Source organism: Lineus longissimus, chromosome 6 (genome assembly GCF_910592395.1).
Source record: "Lineus longissimus chromosome 6, tnLinLong1.2, whole genome shotgun sequence".
Taxonomy (NCBI): domain Eukaryota; kingdom Metazoa; phylum Nemertea; class Pilidiophora; order Heteronemertea; family Lineidae; genus Lineus; species Lineus longissimus.
In genome coordinates, this window is record NC_088313.1 from 19197212 (window position 1) to 19216407 (window position 19196).

The following is a 19196-nucleotide window of genomic DNA, read 5'->3' on the forward strand; positions in this document are numbered from 1 at the left end:
CTCAAATTCATGTCAAGAATTGTCTCCGAGAAAGTCAAGGGTATTCACGAGCCAACTAATGAACTCCGTATGTCCGCTACCTGTAAGCATATGGTTTTCCATTGATTCGGATTTAACCGAACACGCCACTTGAAAGAGAAAATGTGCGTATTCATTTGTCAGTTCTATTCAGGAGTGGCTGCCTCATAATGGTCACATCGTTCCTCCTTTCCTGACTGGATGCTCCCCATCACTCTCGGACGTTGACTCACCCCCGCCATCAATTGGGAGTTTCTGATGTAAATACGCCAAACCACCTGTTTCGCTGAAGTCGCTGGCAGCTTGGCCGCTGCCTCTCATGGTCCATTTGGTCGTCAGCAGACCTTCCACGCCAACTGGACCCCGGGCATGGATCCGTCCGGTGCTGATACCAACCTCTGCACCTACAGAAGGTGAAAAAATTTACTAGAAAGAATCCCTTTAGACATTTTGCCTTATTAAGGATGCGCCTTACTGTTAATCGAGAGGCACGCTGCCGTTATCAAGATGTGCATTGAGTTAAGTTTAGACGCCTACCCAATCCAAATCTGTATCCATCTGCAAATCTTGTGCTGGCGTTATGGAAGACACATGCACTGTCCACAGCTTGGAGAAATCGCTCCGCAACTGTGTCTGAAAACAAGAGAAAGATTGGTTCAGTCATTGGGTGTAGGATTTTCGGCGACCTTCCTGCTGGAAGCCCTTGATTGTCATTTATAGTGCCGTCATCTTGTACATGAGTTAACCTGTGAGGTTCCACTTTGATCTTAGAGGGCGGCAAGTTGGTCCCAGTTGGCGCCCTCACCACTATCAGAAAATGGTCAGACACAACTGTGTTTTGCTGAGAGTTCGTTCCGTTCCAAGATATCCACGATAGAGGAGGGTCTTTTTAATTCTTGAAGTGCTCTTCAGCAGCTGCTTACCATTTTTCGTAACAATGACGTCAGTGTGTGAGCTGCCGTATTTGTGAATGTGGTCCACGGCATCGTCAACATTCCTAACAACCTCCACGGCGCATTCTAACCCACCATACTCGTACTTCATTCGTTTGGCCACTGGCGGCGGGAACTTTAGCACATTGGACAGTCTTGGACCAGCGTGGATCTTCACCTAATACGAATAGATATACTAGTAGTTCAGCATCTGTGCGACATCGCAATAACATTTTTCAATTACATGTTTATACCCTTCTGGATAAATGCGGTATGTTGCCACATCCACAGGGTCGGTTGTGCGGGTTTTGCAATAAAAGGAATTCTGAAACAGAGCAGTTAGCCTGGACCGTAATCTCCTCAAACATCAGTGCGTTATCAGAACAACTGCCTGCATATGGCGAAAAGTATCACGTAGTCGAATGCGGACGGTGTGCGCCAGACACCTTCCATGCAGTCTCACATCGATTATAATGTTATAACGGCACGAAATAAGTTGATGACTTCAAGTGCAACGACCCTCATTGGAAACGCCAAGGTTGACTGAGACTGAGAGACAATTTGACGTACCCCTTCTTTTTGGAAGACGTCACATACAGCATCAAAGAAATCCGTCCTAAGCAGGTCTTCGTGGATGAGCAGAGTTTCTAAAGCATTACACGCAGCCGGGTAGTCACACTTGGCGTCGCGAACTGAAATGGTAAAGAAAACTTGCGTGGGACCTAAAGCCATCGGCATGCGTTGTGCAGTCTTTGGCGCCAATTGAAATAAAGTACCAGCTTTAGATTTATCGCCATTAAACGTAAAGCTTACCAATCTTCATCGCCATTTCAATATCAGCATCCTTGTCTACAAAGACATGACAAATGCCTTCGCTGTGGCCGAGGACCGGTATCCCCTGACTTTCCTTCTGTATCTGCTGCACTAGAGAGGTGGAGCCGCGCGGGATGACCAGGTCAATGTACTCGTTCATCTGCATTAGATCGTGGATGTCCTCGCGGCTGCTCACCTGGAGAGGAAAAGGAACATGCCTGGGAGTTCTCGAAAGGAAGATGCATAGATTAAGAGTGTCATATCCAGAAGGTAGTCTGTTCGACGCTCTATATTAGGTCCTTTACGGCGTCTCGTCAAAAAAGAAAGAAATAGAGAAGTATGCCGCATGTCCAACTGTCCAAGACCCATCTTCGCTATTCATTGAGATGTGAATGTTGTACTTACCAGAGCAATAGTGTCCCTCGTCACATGAGTAGACAGCGCGTCTTGGACGATCTGGTGTAGCATACGATTGCTGTAGTAGGCTTCTTTGCCTCCCTTCAACAGGAGACCGTTACCGCTACTGATCGCCAAGGCAGCAACCTGAAATATAGATATCAATTACTCAGTTGGGTTTTGTTGAAAAGACAGCAACCTATCCCAACTTCTTTTCGATCGATGGCACTTGTCACAATGTTTCATACTAAAACTATGCTGCCAAATGGGACTATAAACTTGGCCAGACCATTCTGTCCTCCATGCGCAACCCCAGCCACAGCCACAACACGACTGAGAACAGTGAAAGGACTTTGCTCTTACCTGGGGCAGACAATCTGGTCTTGATTCGAATATGACGAGGACAACCCCCAGAGGGACTGTGACCTGTCGCAGCTCCATTCCATCAGCTATCTGGGTCCTCCGCACCACCCGGCCAATGTTTTGGTGAGAACTGTCCGCTATCTGGCGGAGTCCAGTGGCCAGGTTGTGAAGTTTGGCTGCGTTCAGGGACAGACGGGACAAAAGTGGTCCGGAGACACCTGTAACGCCACATGATTGGATTCACGTTCGGAGCAGAGTGTAAGTTTAAGGACTGGTGATGTCAGAGGGATAGTAGTGTTGGGGAAGAAGGTGTTGCCCATTATGTCATGTATGTTTGAACGTAGCCTAAGATCCCTCTCTGGTGTGTTCACAATCACGTAGACAGTACTGACGAAAATTCGTCATAGAATCTTTCTGTCAGAACTATAGTTAGAGTTAGCCTGCTGGCTGGGCTATACTGCCGTAGCCGTTAAATGGCTTACTAGTATGACATCAGTGTCCCAGTTTCAGTTCAAGTGCTGGTCCACCCCTAGTCAACTTCACAGGCAAGTTTGATACCCTACTTCGTTACCCCGGTGGGAAAAGCATGTAGAGTCAGGTGTCGTGCTGAAGGGCACGGAGACGAAACAGTTTAAGTTATGATCCTTCCGAGAGTCCCACCACGTACCTTCCTTTCTGGCAGCTTCCAAGTCTTTCTCATTGGCGTTCATGATCTCGGTCTGCCTTTCGAGGAGCAGGTCAGCGAGCCTGTAGATGATGTCTGCTCTTTGCTGCGCCGTCAGCGACTGGAGGACACGGCCACCGTCGCGTGCTGGAAAATATCAAAAAATGAAGCCGAGGACTATTAACCACTTTCGCTTAGTGATGCCTTGGTTGAATGAGACTAGCAGTTGGCAGTCCTATTTGTCTGTGTAAAAATCTCCTGGTATGAATAATGCACTGCAAGGAGGTTGTGCCATTGAATGATGAAAGTTTACGAAGTGAATGTGACTGACGTCGCTATACATTTTCAGCGTCAAGGGAAGCGCCAAGAAGACTTTGCTCGTTTTCTTCAAACAAATCTCAGCCTACGTTTAACGGACTGATCCACGAAGTCACCCTACCTTGCATGGCCTGTAATTCTACGGGAGCCCCGGTCTGCTGGGTCGGTGTGAAAAATGTCCCGATTTTTCTCCCTCCTACAGTATCTATGATGGTATTGGACGGCGCCCCGTTACATATTACAACTGATGTTCCATTCTTGAGCGCCCAAGTAGCAGCAGTCACCTAAAGAAGGTTAAAATATACATCCATGATTAGATGTCGTGGGTTTATTTCATTAATTGTAAGGGGTTTTTTTTCGGTATTTTCGTGTTTCGCCCCGGTTTCGCCCCAGGTTTCGCCCAACCCTGAAGCGCAATTTTAAATCTCCCGCCACAAATTACAACTCCCTCGCCATCTATCGCAGACTCGTAGAACCGCTGCGTCTGTGGTACTTCGACTATGTACAAGCTGACGAAAGTAATTCTTCCGCATTTATTAAAATTTTCTCGATTTAAACCAATTTTTACCAAATAGAACCATACATCTGGTGATAGTACGGTGATATTTCGGTTCTTAAAGTCATCAACTATGCATTCAATACTTACTTTTGTCCCCAAAATATCGGATGCTTGGAAAATTTGAGCTGAAACTTGGGGGCCTGGGGAGCGAATATCGGCTTTTGTATATTCGAGAATTGCAGCACATTTTTCATGTTGTTACATGTTTGAGTGCATGCAATGGATACACGCCTACATGAGCCATCTCGGGCAACTGGTGGTCAAATATATCGGTGCCAGTAGCTTTAGATAAGAGTCGGGAAAAAGTAGGAACAATTTCTTTTGCTCTTTTTTGAGACACCCTGAACCGTGTGTACATTTTATACAGGATGTACACTGGCATCATCATGGACATGGTGTCTCAAAAAAGAAATGACTTGCCTGCTCTGATATTTATTTCAAGCTTTTTATGTCTGGTTATTCTTTGTTCCCTTACTAAAGACCCTAGGCCTTGGGAGGAAAGGTTTTCTCAACCATTTTCACCATTATTATTATTTATTGTCAACTTTCTTTTGCAGAGGCTTCTTGACCCATTGTTCATTTCACAATTTGAGTGATGGAACAGGGACAGGGTGATTCTATCAGTGAAGTCAAAGCAGAGGCAGAAGAGTTTGAACTCGAAACAAACCGGTCGACCCCGACTGGAGATGCTGAGCACATGAACACCACTGATGACCTGGATGAATCAGAAATCCCCGTCGTCTCTGTCAAAGTGGAATCAGAAAATGATGCAACAAAAAATAAAGATGGAGATAAAGCCACCTCTGCCCAGCTTTCAAATGCAGGCCCGCAAATGGAAGATCCATTTGAATCTCTGAAAAACCTGCCAGCAACAGCAGATGGAGAGCAAGTGATTGATCTGTCGAAGAAAGTGGGCGTAAGTACTTCATGTGATGAAGGGTGTCATTTTTCAAACAATGAATAAATATTATATGTAGAACTTTGATAACCGATTCATCTTCCACTGAAAAATGCTTTGTTCATGGGAAAATCATGTTTTAATGTTCTACTCTTCATCTCTTGTCTGAGTCTTACATGAAGTCTTCTCTTCTGCCCCAACAAAATCTTCACTCTGAGCTAGGAACATGTCATACATATATAACTTCATGTACCAGTAAGAACTAAGCAGTATTTGAATAGTGAAGTTAACATGCTGTTAAACTTGGGTGTATTCTTTCAGGCCACATCTGATGAGGTATCCAGCTCAAATAAACCAGAAGTCACCAAGGAAACTAAAGAAGACAAATCTGGTGAGTGCTACAAGCATGTTACAATAGTATAAATTTTAAACTTAAGAATTACTAAGTACAATCAGTGCAGAGGTTTTTGTAACAAACTACTCTGATGTCACAGTAAGAGGTATCAAAAGAGTTACATGTCGTCACACTAATAACATAAGTGCCTAACTCAGTCATGTTACTATCAATGTTTTTCAGTGCAGTATTGTCCTTTATCAAGTTGCATATTTGTGTCTTGCAGACCCATGGCCTGTCATGCTGACTCCTGCCGGTCCTCCTGCGTTTCCTAGTGCATTCCCAGTATTCCCGGGAATGGCGTCTCCTCCAGTTGGCTACATGATGCACCCAAACAATCTCCAAGACCTAGGCAATTATGATACTTACCTAGTAGAAGCTCGTGAACGGAGTATGAAACAGGCCAAGGAGACTAACAAAATAACTCTGCGCCGTGGCCGTTCTCAGAAGAATAAACTTGTTGTTGTGACTAAAAAACCCGACAAAGCTGAAAAACCTAAGTCTGGGAGGCGGAAGAATGCAACTCCTAAAAAGAAAGCTGGTGTTGATACTGAGGATGTTGTTAAGTATCCAAAAAAGGTTGAAAATTTAAAATGCCAGCATTGCGACAAAAGTTTCAAATCATCGGCAGATTTAGAGAAACATGAAAAGTCTCACACAAAGTATCCGTGTGATAGCTGTGATGAAGCGTTTAGAAGTAAAGCGGCTCTGAAGCAACACAGTATTGTTCATGGGCTAGACTTGACCTATGAATGTCACTACTGTAGCAAGGTATTCATCGGGAAAAGGCGATATGATGTGCACATTCAGACACACGGCGATGAGGTGCCTTACAAGTGCATATTGTGCCAGGAAGGATTTGTTGACTGGCGAAGTTTGAATTCACATGAGAAGATGCATGAAAAGCCTTACAGATGCATGGACTGTGAGGAAGTCTTTGATGAGCTCCGCGCTTTGAAGAAACACAACAGGACACATACGGATCCAAAAGCCCCTACAGGCGATCCTGTAGTCTTCAAATGTCTGCAGGGAGAGTGTGGTCAGGAGTTTCAGAAGAAGAATCAGCTGAAGCGCCACACAAAGGAGGTCCACCCGGCTGAGTATTTATGTAAACATTGCGGCAAGACTCTAAAAGATAAATCAACATTCGAAAAGCACGAACGGCGCCATCTCGGTGAGAAACATTTCATGTGTAAATACTGTGGCAAGATGTTTATTGATCAGGCAAGTTTAAACCGGCATGAACGAGTCCACACTGGTGAAAAACCCTTCAAATGCAAAATATGTGAGAAAGGGTTTTCCACGAGTTCAGCCTGTAATGTTCATTTACGCACACACACAGGTGAGACCCCTTTCCCTTGTAAGATCTGTGGCAAGAAGTTTTCCTCTGCAGGTTCGGTGTATCTACACTTGCGTATACACTCGGATGTGCGCGATTATAAATGCACAGTAGAAGATTGTGGTAAAGCATTCCGTCAAAAGGCGGCACTGCAGATGCATGAGAGACGCCACACAGGTGAACGTCCATTCAAATGTAAGTTCTGTATGAAGGGTTTTACCGAGAATCGTTCCTTGATCCGCCATGAGAGGTTGCATACTGGTGAAAAGCCATTCATTTGTAAATATTGCGGGAAAGCGGTGACTGATCAGAGTACCCTAACGCGGCACGAGCATAGCCACTCCGAGGTCAAACGTTTCCAATGTCAATATTGTGAAAAACGCTTCACTTGGCATCAGCATTGCATGATTCATGAATTACTTCACACTGGCGAGAAACCCCATTCGTGTGGGTTCTGTGATAAACGCTTTACAAAGAAAGCGAATCTGACGGAACATGAGCGCATCCACACCGGTGCCAAACCATATAAATGCCGTCATTGCGATAAGGCCTTCAACCAGCGAGGTGCGTGCCGAACCCACGAGCACACTCACATGGGCACCAAACCATATAAATGTGAAAGATGTGATAAGTCTTTCTCATGGCGTCATCTGTTGGCAAAGCATGAACAAAGTCATTACGATGTGAATGCGCCGCTTGAAGTGGATGACATGGACGAGATATTCGAGAAGAAACGCATCAAGAGGCTCAAGATCGAACAGAAGAGTGTTGAGAAACGTGTTGGAAAGATGCTGCCTGCTGGGTCAAATAACGAAAACGTACCTGTGAACAGAAGTTATGAAAAACTTGCAGCTGCGCCAAGAGATCTTGATAAAAGTTTTGACCGAGATGTAGCTGTTCCGCAGGGCACTGGTTCTAGCTTGAATGCACGGTGCAATAGTCTGGCTAGCACTGTCAATGCATTGCATCAGAGTATTGTAACTGCGTTAGGCCAGGCTCCCCCTGGTGCCCCGAGCATGAGTATATTGGACCCAAATGCTCGACCTAGCTCAGGCATGTCTGGAATGGTAGGTCAGGATAACCAAGGAGGTGCGATGGACCAGACATCCCCTCCTGGCCAGATTATGGTGTCGCAAGGATCAAGACCGGATGCCACCTATCGTCAAAGTCCACATAAATCTCAAAACGCTATTCCGAGTTATGATGAAATCATGAATCTAAGCCCAGAGAAGAATAATCTATCTTTACCACCCTTGCCGAGGGTTATGAGAAGTCCAACACAACAAATGCAGAGGGAAGAAGATACGCCATTCATACCACCAGATCATAACATGAGTAGCAGGACGTATGCCCAGATATCTCAACCGCAACATGTTATGACAAGTCCCACATACGTTCAGAAACAAGTAGAGCAAGGTCCCAGTCCTGAGATGGTTCACTCCAGCTTACGCCAGCAACACGAGGGGTACATCCAGCAGCAGGAACATATCATGACTGACCCCGCTTATGAACAAGTTATAAACGAAGTTGAAGTTACTGATTCCGGTGAACACAACGTGACGGCACTTCATCAGCAAATAAGTAACATCATGACCGCGTTTAATCAAAATTTTGACAATTCTGGAAGTTCTTTGCATGACTTACCAGATAATTCTAAGGTGATTATACTCTCGGTACCCAAACCTTAGAGTTGATTTTGAACGTTGTATTCAGTGTGTGAGGTCAACTTCAAAGGAATTTGTTCAAACATAACCTCAGTAGGAACTCCTCACTGTGCAGTGTATCAAGTGACTTGGTAAACTCAAGTTGGTGGTGAAGAGCGCATCTTAATATGTGTTGTAGGCTTCGCATTATCTTCATGTCCTCTTCCACTTGTTATGGATCCTGTAATCTCCACTTCCTATCTCATGTAGATAACTTTTTATCTAGTTAATATCGATGAACAAGAATAACAACTCCACCAAGATCACTTGTTTGTGTGATGCTTTTTTAGTTGTTGGTCAACAGTGGCCTTATTGTGTGTACAACATTCCCATGAATTTGTATATAAATCAATGTATTTTTATTTGTGTTAGCTGTGCGAAACTTTGCCCATTTACATGTGTGGCTTGTTTCTCATTGGAATGAATTTGGGGAATATCATCAGTGCCTTTCCATTTCATGGTCTTGGGTGGGATCTTAGTGGTGGTATAGGTATTGTTAATGGGAGGTTTTAAAACTGACTACAGTTTGCCAACAAGGCTTGTTTCAACTAAGAAATAATCTACGAATTGAGAGTACATACATGTATGAACAACAAGCAATTGATGTACAAGGGGTTATATGGAAAATTATGTAAATATGATTGAGGTTTACTGTAAACATATTATTGTTATGATATTTCTCTAGTAAAACTAAAAGTGTACATATTTTGCAGAATATTTTTAAGTTCGAGTTCTAAGGCTGGGTTATGTGTGCACAATGACTACATTGACCAGAAATATCACAGTACATGTACATGTTGTTCATTTCTGAAACTAAATCATTTGGAGAATGTTCTTTGTGCTTTCAATGTAGTACCACAGTATGAGTTATTGTGGGCTTGTATTTTGTGATGTTCACATGGTCTGTGTGAAGCTGGTAATGAATTCTGGGTAGGCTGCAATTAGCATAACTTTTCTTCATGTAAAGAGCTCATTCCTATATAAACCTTCTTGAGGTTTGCTGAAAAAAATATTCTTGTCTTTGTGTTGATGAGACCAAGAATTGATCAATTCTTGATGATACCTGTTCTTTTGTAATTGCTTAAATTTGTTGTGTTTAATCATGGAATCATTATCAAGTGTCTGAGAATGTCTGCACAAGCTTCAAATAGTCATCAGTCAATCATGCCTCAATGAATTTAATTGGGAAAATATGTCTGAAATGTGACTATTTCAAAATGTTTCAGTGTTAATTCACCTTGGATGGGTGTATTTGTTGTAAAAAATAAAAGCCTCGCTGGCCTGATTACAATTTTTCAGAGATTGGATTCCTTTAGCAAAAGCAGTTTTTTGCCCCTTAGAAATGACAATATTATGTAGATATCAATGTATCCAGTTTTAATTTCAACCTCTTCATTGTCATGGACAAAGTTCTAATTCTATTGGTCCTTCACCAAGTTAGGCCTATCCTCATTGATTAGCAATGCAACCTTGTCGGAAGACCAATGAAATTTGAATCTAAGAAATAGTTTTTATCATGATGTGAGCCTTGGTATATGTAGTAAGATATAGTGGAAATAAAAATGATTACTATCAACTCAGTTCTTCCTCATCTGTTGTACATCTTGATATCTGATTCAAACTGGGTAGGCCCATGCTGCAGTCAACACCTCTACCTATTACCTGTTTTCTCCTGTTGATCTGGCAGATATTCGTGAAAGAGGGTAGCTTGTGTCACAACCAAGCAAGGACAGTCTTAACCTTACCTCTGTCCTAGCTCAACCAGGTTCAGGAATTATGTCACAATCTGGCCTCCTCGGCACCAATGGTACAGAGACAGTTGTCTCCACCCAAATGGTTACACCAGGGACAATGTCACAACCTCAGCTGTCTCTATTCAACTGCCTAAAAACGCATCATCCGCGCTGTGCACATGCAAATTAAAGTGAACATCTTGAAAAGGTCGCCCACTGGTCAATTGGTTGGTCCCCCTGAAGTATTTTATGGAGGCCCCTGATCCCTACCTTGGAGTCCATCCCTCCCAATCCGACTCGAGACTTCTGTCCGTAGACTATACTGCCGGTCTCCTCCAGAGGTGAGTATGTATGCAAAAGACGGGAGCCTTCCTCCCCTGGTGGACTGCTATACAACCCATCGACGTCCGTCATCAACATAAGTAGATCTGCTTTGACTTCAAAGGCTAGACGGGCTGCAAGGGCGTCGTTGTCCTGTATGCTGATGACCTGAAGGAAGTTTTAAAAGAATATGTCGGAATTGGGTAACTGCAAGATAGCAGATCGTTTCTCACTTCATATGGAAGTCTGTTGGTACTGTCCAGCCTTCTGTCACAAATTATCCTCTTGCAGGTCTTCAAAAGTATTCGCTTCAGTTTCAGATATCTTGGCCTCATGAAGACGAAGTATTCGCCATCCTTTTCGGCAGGTATTCGCCACCTGTTGCAAATCCTTCACATATAAACTTACACCTTGCAAATCAGAATCCTTGGCCGGTGGAGGAGCAACAGCGTCGTTGGTATTGAGGATGGGGACTATCCGAAACCGGAGCAATTCGGATAACGTCCCGCTCAGGTTCTGTCTTACCAGATCATCCCTGAAGTCCGACTTGTTCACCAAGACCTGAATTATAAAAGTAACTTTTTATAGGTACACTCTTCGTCAGCTAAGACGCACCCATTCGAAATCGAACAAGTTTGGACAGAACTGTAATGTTGGGGACAAGACTGTCTGATCCTCGCCTGAAATGCAAGACACAGGCCATGACGACCGAAACTCTCCTTTATCAGGATATAGACTGGTTACTGGTAAAGCAGAATCTCTCCAGTATACGCTGAGGTTATTTTAACAACCTGTGCAGTCTGTATCCCATACTGCCCGAAGAGCTGTTCATAGAGTGCCATCAGTCCACTCATCCCACTTGCGGCGCAAGCTCGGGCGTCAAACATGGAACCATTCTGAAAGAGAGAAGAAACAATCAGAGCAGCTGTAAAAGTCTCCGATGTATAAAGCTAGGTCTCCATAGACACCCACAACCCACACCCCCATTATTGCATGTTAAAAATGGTTTGGAACACAAGGAAACGTGTCTTGCAGACACGACGGTCGGACCTTTTACGGCAGCACCATTTGGTGTTACAAGTGTAGTTAACGTCCGCCCGATGCACATACCCTGTTAGCCGACTCTCTGATATTGAGAGTTTGCCTCATACTCATTGACATCATGATCTCTTGGTGCAGTTTTTGCTTCCCAAATGCCACCGCTCCGCTTGTCACCATCAGCATCTCTTTACCTTGGTTGTGCAACTCCGACACCTAAATTCCAACAAAACGTAAATCTATTATTTCTGAAGACAGAGGCGGTGAGCCATTAGTACAAACTAATCGCATCACATTGCATGAACAAAACAGACCACAATTAACAAGTACTGTCAACTAACACAACTAAGTCAATGGCACGAAAAGTATCTTGCTATCACAGCTTTTAGGCGACTTAGTCTCAATAAATTGCGCTGCTGTACTGTCACAGCCAGCAACAAAGACACGAAATGATCCCTGCCAGCCATACACAGCAAAGACGCTGTCTTATTGCCACAACCAGCCATAGGCTGTGCAGAGACAATGGGTGATATGAATAAAGACAAGCAAATGCTTTTATCTAAACCTCCATGTACATTTACACTAGGCCTTTCTGTACAAAATTGAAGTAAAAGCATTTGCTAGTCTTTATTCATATCACCCATCGACTACTCGTCCAACACAGAGTCAGATTGTGACGTTTTACCTAGCTTGAGGGGAGCTATTAGTTTTGATGAGCAGACGCAGTGAAAGTCACAACCTACCTGTTCAACAATAGACGCGAGACGTCCCAAGGCCAGTCCGCACTCATCATTCCTGGTAATCACAGCACTGCCCAACTTGACGACAATCCTCTTGGCATTCTGCAAGTCACTCCGGTGTTCGAATGGCTGCGACTTGTGAGACGTCGTCAAGTCTCTATGCGTCACATCAGAGCACACCACGCTGGTTCTGGGCGCAGATGGCAGACGAAATCCTTGTTTATTCGTTGAAAGACAGAAACGTCTTTTGGGTTCGATTCGAATGAGGTGTGTCCGGCGAATATGGGTGAGGACCCCAGTCTTCATTCGGAGGATCATTATGCACTTGTGATGAATCTGGGCCTGGTAGGATCCAAATATTGATTCCCTGGAATTCAATATACTGTACTGATATGAATTGTCATTGTCGAATGCTGATGAAGGTGGAAGCTTTGACTTCCATTATCAGAGCGGCCTTGTATGATAAATTAGGAAAGGGCTAAGGATCGCTTTTAATATCCCCTGTGTCTAGGAAAATAATCTGGAGGAGACTGTCTCGGCAAATGTGGATGTCCCTTGGTGGTGTTCCGTCGGATCTGGAAGGCAGGAGTCCTCAAATTCCCTGGGAAAGATTGTCCTTGCTCATATATTTGTAAACGAGTTCTCATTAAGGATTTACAACCTGAAGGAGACCCGGCCCGGGAAGAGACTGCCCTCATGTGAGTGTTGTCTCGGGGTCTGGGAGAACTGACGGACACATTGCTAGTTTTGTGTCTATCGTCATGATGTTTCGTCAGCGCTTAGTGACCATTATCACCGATAAACCTAGCAAGAGACAAGGGTGCTCCAAAATCTAAATTGTCAACATTACACCAATACCCGCATGACACGAGGGAGTAAGTTGCACTTTATGTGAACTGTCATAGTCACAACCGAAGAAATTAATTGGACAAATCAAATTAATCACTAAAACGTCAACCACTGTCACTGATCAGCAAACGATGAAGAATGATATCTTTGCACCTACCTCTTGTCCCGTAAGCAGACGAGTTATGGCTGTCGTCTGCTGTCAACAGATCAACTCAAAGTATCAGCTGTGCGCTTGCATCACCCTTGAGTATTGTTCGCGCTCCGGTAGCACGAATTCCCCGAGATTTCTTTTCAGACGTTAGTACTAAAGTTGTATGTGCCCAGACGCTTTAATTGTTTGGTTCGTGGTACTTTTTTCATTTGAAAGATATCAAACCGCTGGCTGGCTTGAATTATATTGTTGGTGAAACATCCACTGGAGCCAATTTAGATTCAAACGTGGCATTTGGTGGTGTTGTTGATTCGCCCTACTGAAACCGTCTGGTAGTGTACGAGTTTGTCTTTGTCTTGAGATTTTTTTAGGGGCAGTTCGCTCATTGAAGACAGAACGAATATAGGCATGGTTTCAACATTTTCTTGGTCTAAGTCATCTGAACGTGGTTTACTTTGTCAGTCACGAGGACCTTCTCTCCCCGTTTGTTTGTAAAATGTTGTTGGGATTTCTGTTGAACTGGTGTATGGGAAACCTACACGAACGAATTTAAACGCGTGGCCTTCGTAGCCTGACATGCTTTCATCACTCTCCTAGAATGAGTGTGGTGCATGTCGAGTAGCCGACAGATGTGACCAATGAGGAGGGAGGACGCTGGATAATCAATGCAAGCATAATTGCTGTTAGATCTATAGACCACAACACGTGCGAATTACAATTACAGATCAATTAAGACGTTTCAATCTGATGACGTTATAAAGCTGATGTTGATATCGGACTGGAGCTTCTCAGGAACAGTGCTTGGACGCGCTTTCTCCTTGTCAATGGGATTGATAAGAATCACAACCAAACGTTGTCATGACCAGCAATCTGCCCCTGTAAGAGACAGCGTCACAATCAACTGGAACTTCTCAAGGACATTGCTTTAAAACGCTCTTCCCTTCCCAATGAGACTCATATAAGTCACAACCAAACTCTGTCATAACTAGCAATCTGCGCCTGTTATAGACAGCGTCACAACCAATTGGAGCTTCTCTGGGACACTGCTTGAACAGGCTTTTCCCTTGTCAAGGAGATTGTCGAGAGTCCGAACCAACCATTGTTATAACCAGTATTCTGTGCCTGTAGGAGACAGTGTCACAACCAACTGGAGGTTCTCAGGCACAGTGCTTGAACAGGCTTTTCCTTGTCAAGAAGATTGAGCCACAACCAAACGTTGTCATTACCAGCAATCTGTGTCTGAAGGAGACAGTGTCACAACCAAATGGAGCTTCTCAGGGACATAAGCTGAACAGGCTTTTCCTTGTCAAGGAGATTGAGGCGTGTCACAACCAAACGTTGTCATTACCAGCAATCTGTGTCTGAAGGTGAAAGTTTCACAACCAAATGGAGCTTCTCAGGGACATAAGCTGAACAGGCTTTTCCTTGTCAAGGAGATTGAGGCGTGTCACAACCAACCGTTGTCATTAGCAGCAATCTGTGCATGTAGGAGACAGTGTCACAACCAAATGGAATTTCTCAGGGACATTGGTTGAACAAGCTTACACGAAGCTTCAGGACACAACATTCAAGTCAAACAGAACCTGACTGAGTAAAGGAAATAGAAATTTATCAAAAAATATTTATTTTGAAATCCATGTAGGCCTTACATGCATGCAGGACAAAGTAACAACATTGTATAAAGGAACCTCTCTAACAGATATCTCTTATAACATGACCCCCTCTCTATCAAAGGACACTTTTTTGGTCCTGAAGTGGTAATTTCTATTCAATTTTACCTCTGTAATCAGGACACTTCCCTATGAAAGAGAGCATTCGACAGTCACAAGGGTACCCTAAATAGAGAGGTTCTAATGTACCAGAAGGTGCTTTGAGGTACATTGCATATAAACTGATAAATTTACTTCATGCTCTGTTAAAACTTTAAGCATTCATCAAATCTCATGCAAAATATGATAACTGAAAAATAAGATATAAAATTTCTTGAATGAGCGAATGCACAAGATAGCAATGGGACATGACGACAAACAGGACCCATGTTACCAGTACATAGTACATTTTACAAGTATACATACCTCACAATATAAACAACATTTTCACTAGTGTTTAGGAACATGCAAGTTTAAAATCTGAAAAACCCAAATACAGTTGAACCATGCTCAGCTGAGACACCTGTAAACTGGGCACCCTCTCGACAAAAGACACTGATTTTGACCCTGAACATGTAATTTCTCTTCCATTTGACCTCAATTATCTTTATATTCATTATTAATATTCTTAGCAAGATTATTAGAGACAGCATTTTTCAGTCCAAATGGTGTCAAGAGGTTCAACTGTGCTTTCTTCCACTTAACTAACAGGTTACGAAGTTCTTTCTTGTTACCATGATTACATTTGCTGATAAAAAATATGATATATCATGATACATAACATCCTGCATGAAGTAGTTTTGGTACTGCAAATGAGATGATGGAGACATCGTTGTGCCAGTACCAGTGTAGTTTGCACAAGCTCTGTTAGGCAGTCTTTACAATCAAGTGGACTCCCTAGTTTCTCAATCATTGATATCATCATCGTAGTCCGGATCATGCGGGTCACTCGGTTCAGGCTCGTTCCCAGCAGGTCCAGGCTGCTGACGCTTCCTCTTCGGTCGTTTCAGCTTTGCTTGGCAGTCTTTGCAATCAACTGGGCACCGTAACTTAACCTTGTTCACTTTCATGATGGCACAAGAAAGTTGTTTCAGACCTGGGTGGAGTGGGAAGACTGAGATTGGAATCCATACAAAATCCTCACGATTCAGTTTATACAGCGTGTTAGTGCTTTGACTTTTCCTTCCTGTGAGAGACAATGCGTACATATCTTTATCGTGGTTCACAAGTGCATGCTCCTTGACTATCAGATCCTTGGGAAGGTATGGCAAGCCACGTTCGTATTGGAACCAAGACATCTCGGTCATATCACACACAAAACTGAATCGGTTTCCCAATGACTCCAAATATGCTGTCTTTCCCTCCAGATAAAGCACTTCTCCCCAAATGCCAAGACCGCCAGAAAATTTCCGAAGAGTCTTTGTCTCCAAGTTGAAGAAATAACCATGGCTTCTCTTTCTCTCTTTGTTGTGATCCAATCGGATGTATGCAAACACTGTGTTCTCGTAGCAGACGACAGATGAAGAAATCTGACACTTTTGATCACCTTCTTGTATTTTCAACAAACGTACAGAAACAGCCATCTTTTCTGGAAGGTGTATCTGTGGGTTTGTTTTACGCTCTGAGCACCATTTTAGATACTCTGCTGGGTAGATCTTGAGGCGAATTTCCCAGTTTTTGACCTTCCCAATAGAAATCAAAGTTCCGTTGCTGCTGGATGTACTTGAGAACACATTGTACGTTCTAGCAGCACTTTCAGTTTTGATATGCAACCATTCTTTTCGTACATTGGCTGGAGACAATTCAAACACTTTCATCCTTTTGTCATCATCAGGGAGCGGATAAGTCTTGTATTTCAGCTCCTTTTCATAGTTGACAGCGCACATGTATGCCTTCCCCTGGGCAACAGCCAATCTGCCCTGGAGACCATGAGGTATAGGAGCAAGCTGTGTCCAATGGTCTTCCTCTATGACATACCCATAACACAACACACGCTGGAATCTGTGGTCTAAAACATCTCGTCCTGAAATCAATATCACATCTTTCTCAGGATTTGCTGGGTCCAATATACCAGCTCCAATCAGTTTAAGGTGGTCCTCGACCAACTGCTTGCAGACCTCATGATTGCGCACATGCTGGTTCCCTACAACCTCATCCTGTAGCACCTCTAGAGGGAAATCCTTCAAGTCTAAACAAGCGAAAATGCGTGGGAAGTGGGCAACTCTGTCAGCACGGAATTCGACCCATCGTAATATCAAGTCAAAGAATGACTTTGCACGAATTCGTTTCAATGCAGGAAACCTTAACAAACTCAGCAAAAAATCTACAGAAATATTCAAAATATTCTCGCCCTCCACAACTTTTTCAAATTGTGAAACTAAGACAGCTTCGCCTTCAGTCTGAAGATCCTTGGCATGATACATCTCATCCAGTGAGTATACTTCAAGACAATTCTGCTCAGTTATGCCAATTCTTATCAAACGTCTGGTGCAGGCATCTCTGAGTGCATCCAAATGAATGTAGTCAGCCACTTTTAGGAGATCGCCGAACTGGTCTTGGGTTGCTTTGATGGATCGAAGGTACATGAACTTGAGGGCCAACTTGGCAATTTCTGGAGGGACGATATTCAACTCCAGAATGGCTGCAAGACAAGAGAAAGAGTGAATTATTCCTAAAAGCTGATTTCTACTTTCAATCTCAAATATTTGACATACCTCTTTCTTCCTAAATAGGCAAAATAAACCTGGCCCGTCACACCCAGGTCTAAACTATTGAGAACAATGGGTGATATGAATAAAGAGTAGTAAATGCTTTTATCTAAAACTCCATGTACATTTACACTTGGCCTTTCTGTACAAAATTGAAGTAAAAGCATTTGCTAGCCTTTATTCATATCACCCATTATAACTGATACACTTGATGACTGATTATAGATACTTGCACTTGAAAAGGAACTACACTTTTACAATCAGTATAGGCCAAGAATATAAGTTTATATGTAAAACTGCCAGTCTGAGGGAAGAGGCAAGTCATTTAGTAACAGTTGAATATTGCCCAATTGGGTGTATGGGTCTCAATGAGTATTTTTAACAACTGATCAATTGTATTTATATTTCAACAACTTCAGTTTTCAAGCAACAACTCACATGACATCTTCTCCTGCATCCCACTGCCATACAGCCCCTTGAAATATGGACACTGCAGAAGAACACACCAGTGAACTTTGAATTTCTGAAATCAGAAAGGCAAACATTAGTTTGGAAACAACCTCTGCCAAAGTTGCATCGATTCATGGATGGTTGAAATGAATGAGTGAAAGAGAGAGACAGACTGACTGACAAAGACTGCAGAGTTCAATTTTGGCTATCAAATCTGCTCAGCTGCAAGTGCATGACCTGGCATGGTGTTTCAAGGCAGTTCCTACCTCTCCGCCATCGAATTTGATTGTGACATCACAAACGTCTGACTTCTCCTCACACTGTTTCCATAGGTACTCATAGCAACTGAAATGGTTGGTGAGAGAACCCACTGTCAATAGTGGCATTACCATTCTGTCTGATGACCAACACACCTGGAAAAAAGTTAATCTCAGAAATAAAATCACGAATGAAGCATAGGGTGCATGCTGTCACGGTCATCTTTGCTTCGACCTCTTTTAGAAAAATGACAGTTTTTATCCCCTTTTTACAAGTCGCCATCGCTGTACATACATTCATGTACATAAAACATTGTGAATTTGTGTAGTGCATGAAAGCATGGATAAACCAGTTTTCTTGCAATCTGAGGCTATCAAGCAGCAGTTAAGAACTTCTGGAATAACTATCATTCATCAAACGTGAACTTACCAGGTCAGCTTTTTAATAAATGGAGGTTTTAAACATGACAACAAAATAATTATAATGACGAAATTTCGTGCACAGAATAACGACGAAAGTGCCACTGCCACAGTGCATTGCATTGTGGGAGTTAAAGGGACCATATATGTTGATCACAGTATTAAAAGTCACAACCATGGACAATCAAAGGGACTGGGTGATATGAATAAAGACTAGCAAATGCTTTAACTTCAATTTTGTACAGAAAAGCCTAGTGTAAATGTACATGGAGTTTTAGATAAAAGCATTTGCTAGTCTTTATTCATATCACCCATTATCCTCACCGAGGCAAAACACTCAGTGGCTTCAAGATCAAATTGACTGAATTCATGATTTATAGAGTGGGACGCACCAGTGACACGCTTATCTCTATGTTTCGCGTCAGTTTCGCGCAACCTGCCAAGCAAAAAGTAGAAGTAAGAATTTCATAAACAATAACAATT

General features: G+C 43.1%; 3 protein-coding genes across 5 annotated transcripts; 1 reads left to right on the plus strand and 2 right to left on the minus strand.

Annotated features, from left to right (window-relative positions):
- Positions 1–166: 166 nt before the first annotated feature.
- On the minus strand, positions 167–13321 carry LOC135489855 (delta-1-pyrroline-5-carboxylate synthase-like). Its single transcript, XM_064775453.1, has 15 exons — positions 13236–13321; positions 12233–12596; positions 11562–11705; positions 11243–11347; positions 10860–11012; positions 10401–10619; positions 3626–3788; positions 3190–3333; positions 2523–2740; positions 2169–2306; positions 1764–1959; positions 1521–1642; positions 942–1128; positions 556–651; positions 167–422 (listed from the first exon to the last, which is right to left on the minus strand). Exons 2-15 carry the CDS (start codon positions 12545–12547, stop codon positions 193–195), a joined length of 2430 nt encoding a protein of 809 aa, XP_064631523.1. The 5' UTR covers positions 12548–12596; positions 13236–13321; the 3' UTR covers positions 167–192.
- Positions 4007–9956, plus strand: LOC135489825 (zinc finger protein 709-like). Of its 3 annotated transcripts, none has more exons than XM_064775382.1 (4): positions 4007–4022; positions 4621–4979; positions 5283–5352; positions 5582–9956. In XM_064775382.1, exons 2-4 carry the CDS (start codon positions 4659–4661, stop codon positions 8380–8382), a joined length of 3192 nt encoding a protein of 1063 aa, XP_064631452.1. In that variant the 5' UTR covers positions 4007–4022; positions 4621–4658; the 3' UTR covers positions 8383–9956. The 3 variants fall into 3 exon arrangements, with proteins under 3 accessions (XP_064631452.1, XP_064631451.1, XP_064631453.1); XM_064775381.1 differs by having other exon boundaries at positions 4016–4103; XM_064775383.1 differs by lacking the exon at positions 4007–4022 and adding an exon at positions 4031–4098.
- Positions 13322–14868: 1547 nt separating the features above from the next.
- LOC135489831 (uncharacterized) lies at positions 14869–18791 on the minus strand. Its single transcript, XM_064775389.1, has 4 exons — positions 18724–18791; positions 18303–18449; positions 18025–18109; positions 14869–17519 (listed from the first exon to the last, which is right to left on the minus strand). Exons 2-4 carry the CDS (start codon positions 18426–18428, stop codon positions 15784–15786), a joined length of 1947 nt encoding a protein of 648 aa, XP_064631459.1. The 5' UTR covers positions 18429–18449; positions 18724–18791; the 3' UTR covers positions 14869–15783.
- Between the last annotated feature and the right edge of the window lie 405 nt (positions 18792–19196).

Coding starts and splice junctions, on each gene's coding strand:
- LOC135489825 (XM_064775382.1), top strand. CDS start 4,659: ATGGAACAGGGACAGGGTGATTCTATCAGTGAAGTCAAAGCAGAGGCA. Junction 4,980..5,282: donor ATCTGTCGAAGAAAGTGGGC/GTAAGTACTTCA, acceptor GTATTCTTTCAG/GCCACATCTGATGAGGTATC. Junction 5,353..5,581: donor AACTAAAGAAGACAAATCTG/GTGAGTGCTACA, acceptor TGTGTCTTGCAG/ACCCATGGCCTGTCATGCTG.
- LOC135489855 (XM_064775453.1), bottom strand. CDS start 12,547: ATGATCCTCCGAATGAAGACTGGGGTCCTCACCCATATTCGCCGGACA. Junction 11,348..11,561: donor TCAGAGAGTCGGCTAACAGG/GTATGTGCATCG, acceptor TCTCTCTTTCAG/AATGGTTCCATGTTTGACGC. Junction 3,334..3,625: donor AGAATTACAGGCCATGCAAG/GTAGGGTGACTT, acceptor GATATTTTCCAG/CACGCGACGGTGGCCGTGTC.
- LOC135489831 (XM_064775389.1), bottom strand. CDS start 18,428: ATGGTAATGCCACTATTGACAGTGGGTTCTCTCACCAACCATTTCAGT. Junction 18,110..18,302: donor TCAAATTCGATGGCGGAGAG/GTAGGAACTGCC, acceptor TTCTGATTTCAG/AAATTCAAAGTTCACTGGTG. Junction 17,520..18,024: donor GATGCAGGAGAAGATGTCAT/GTGAGTTGTTGC, acceptor CTTGTCTTGCAG/CCATTCTGGAGTTGAATATC.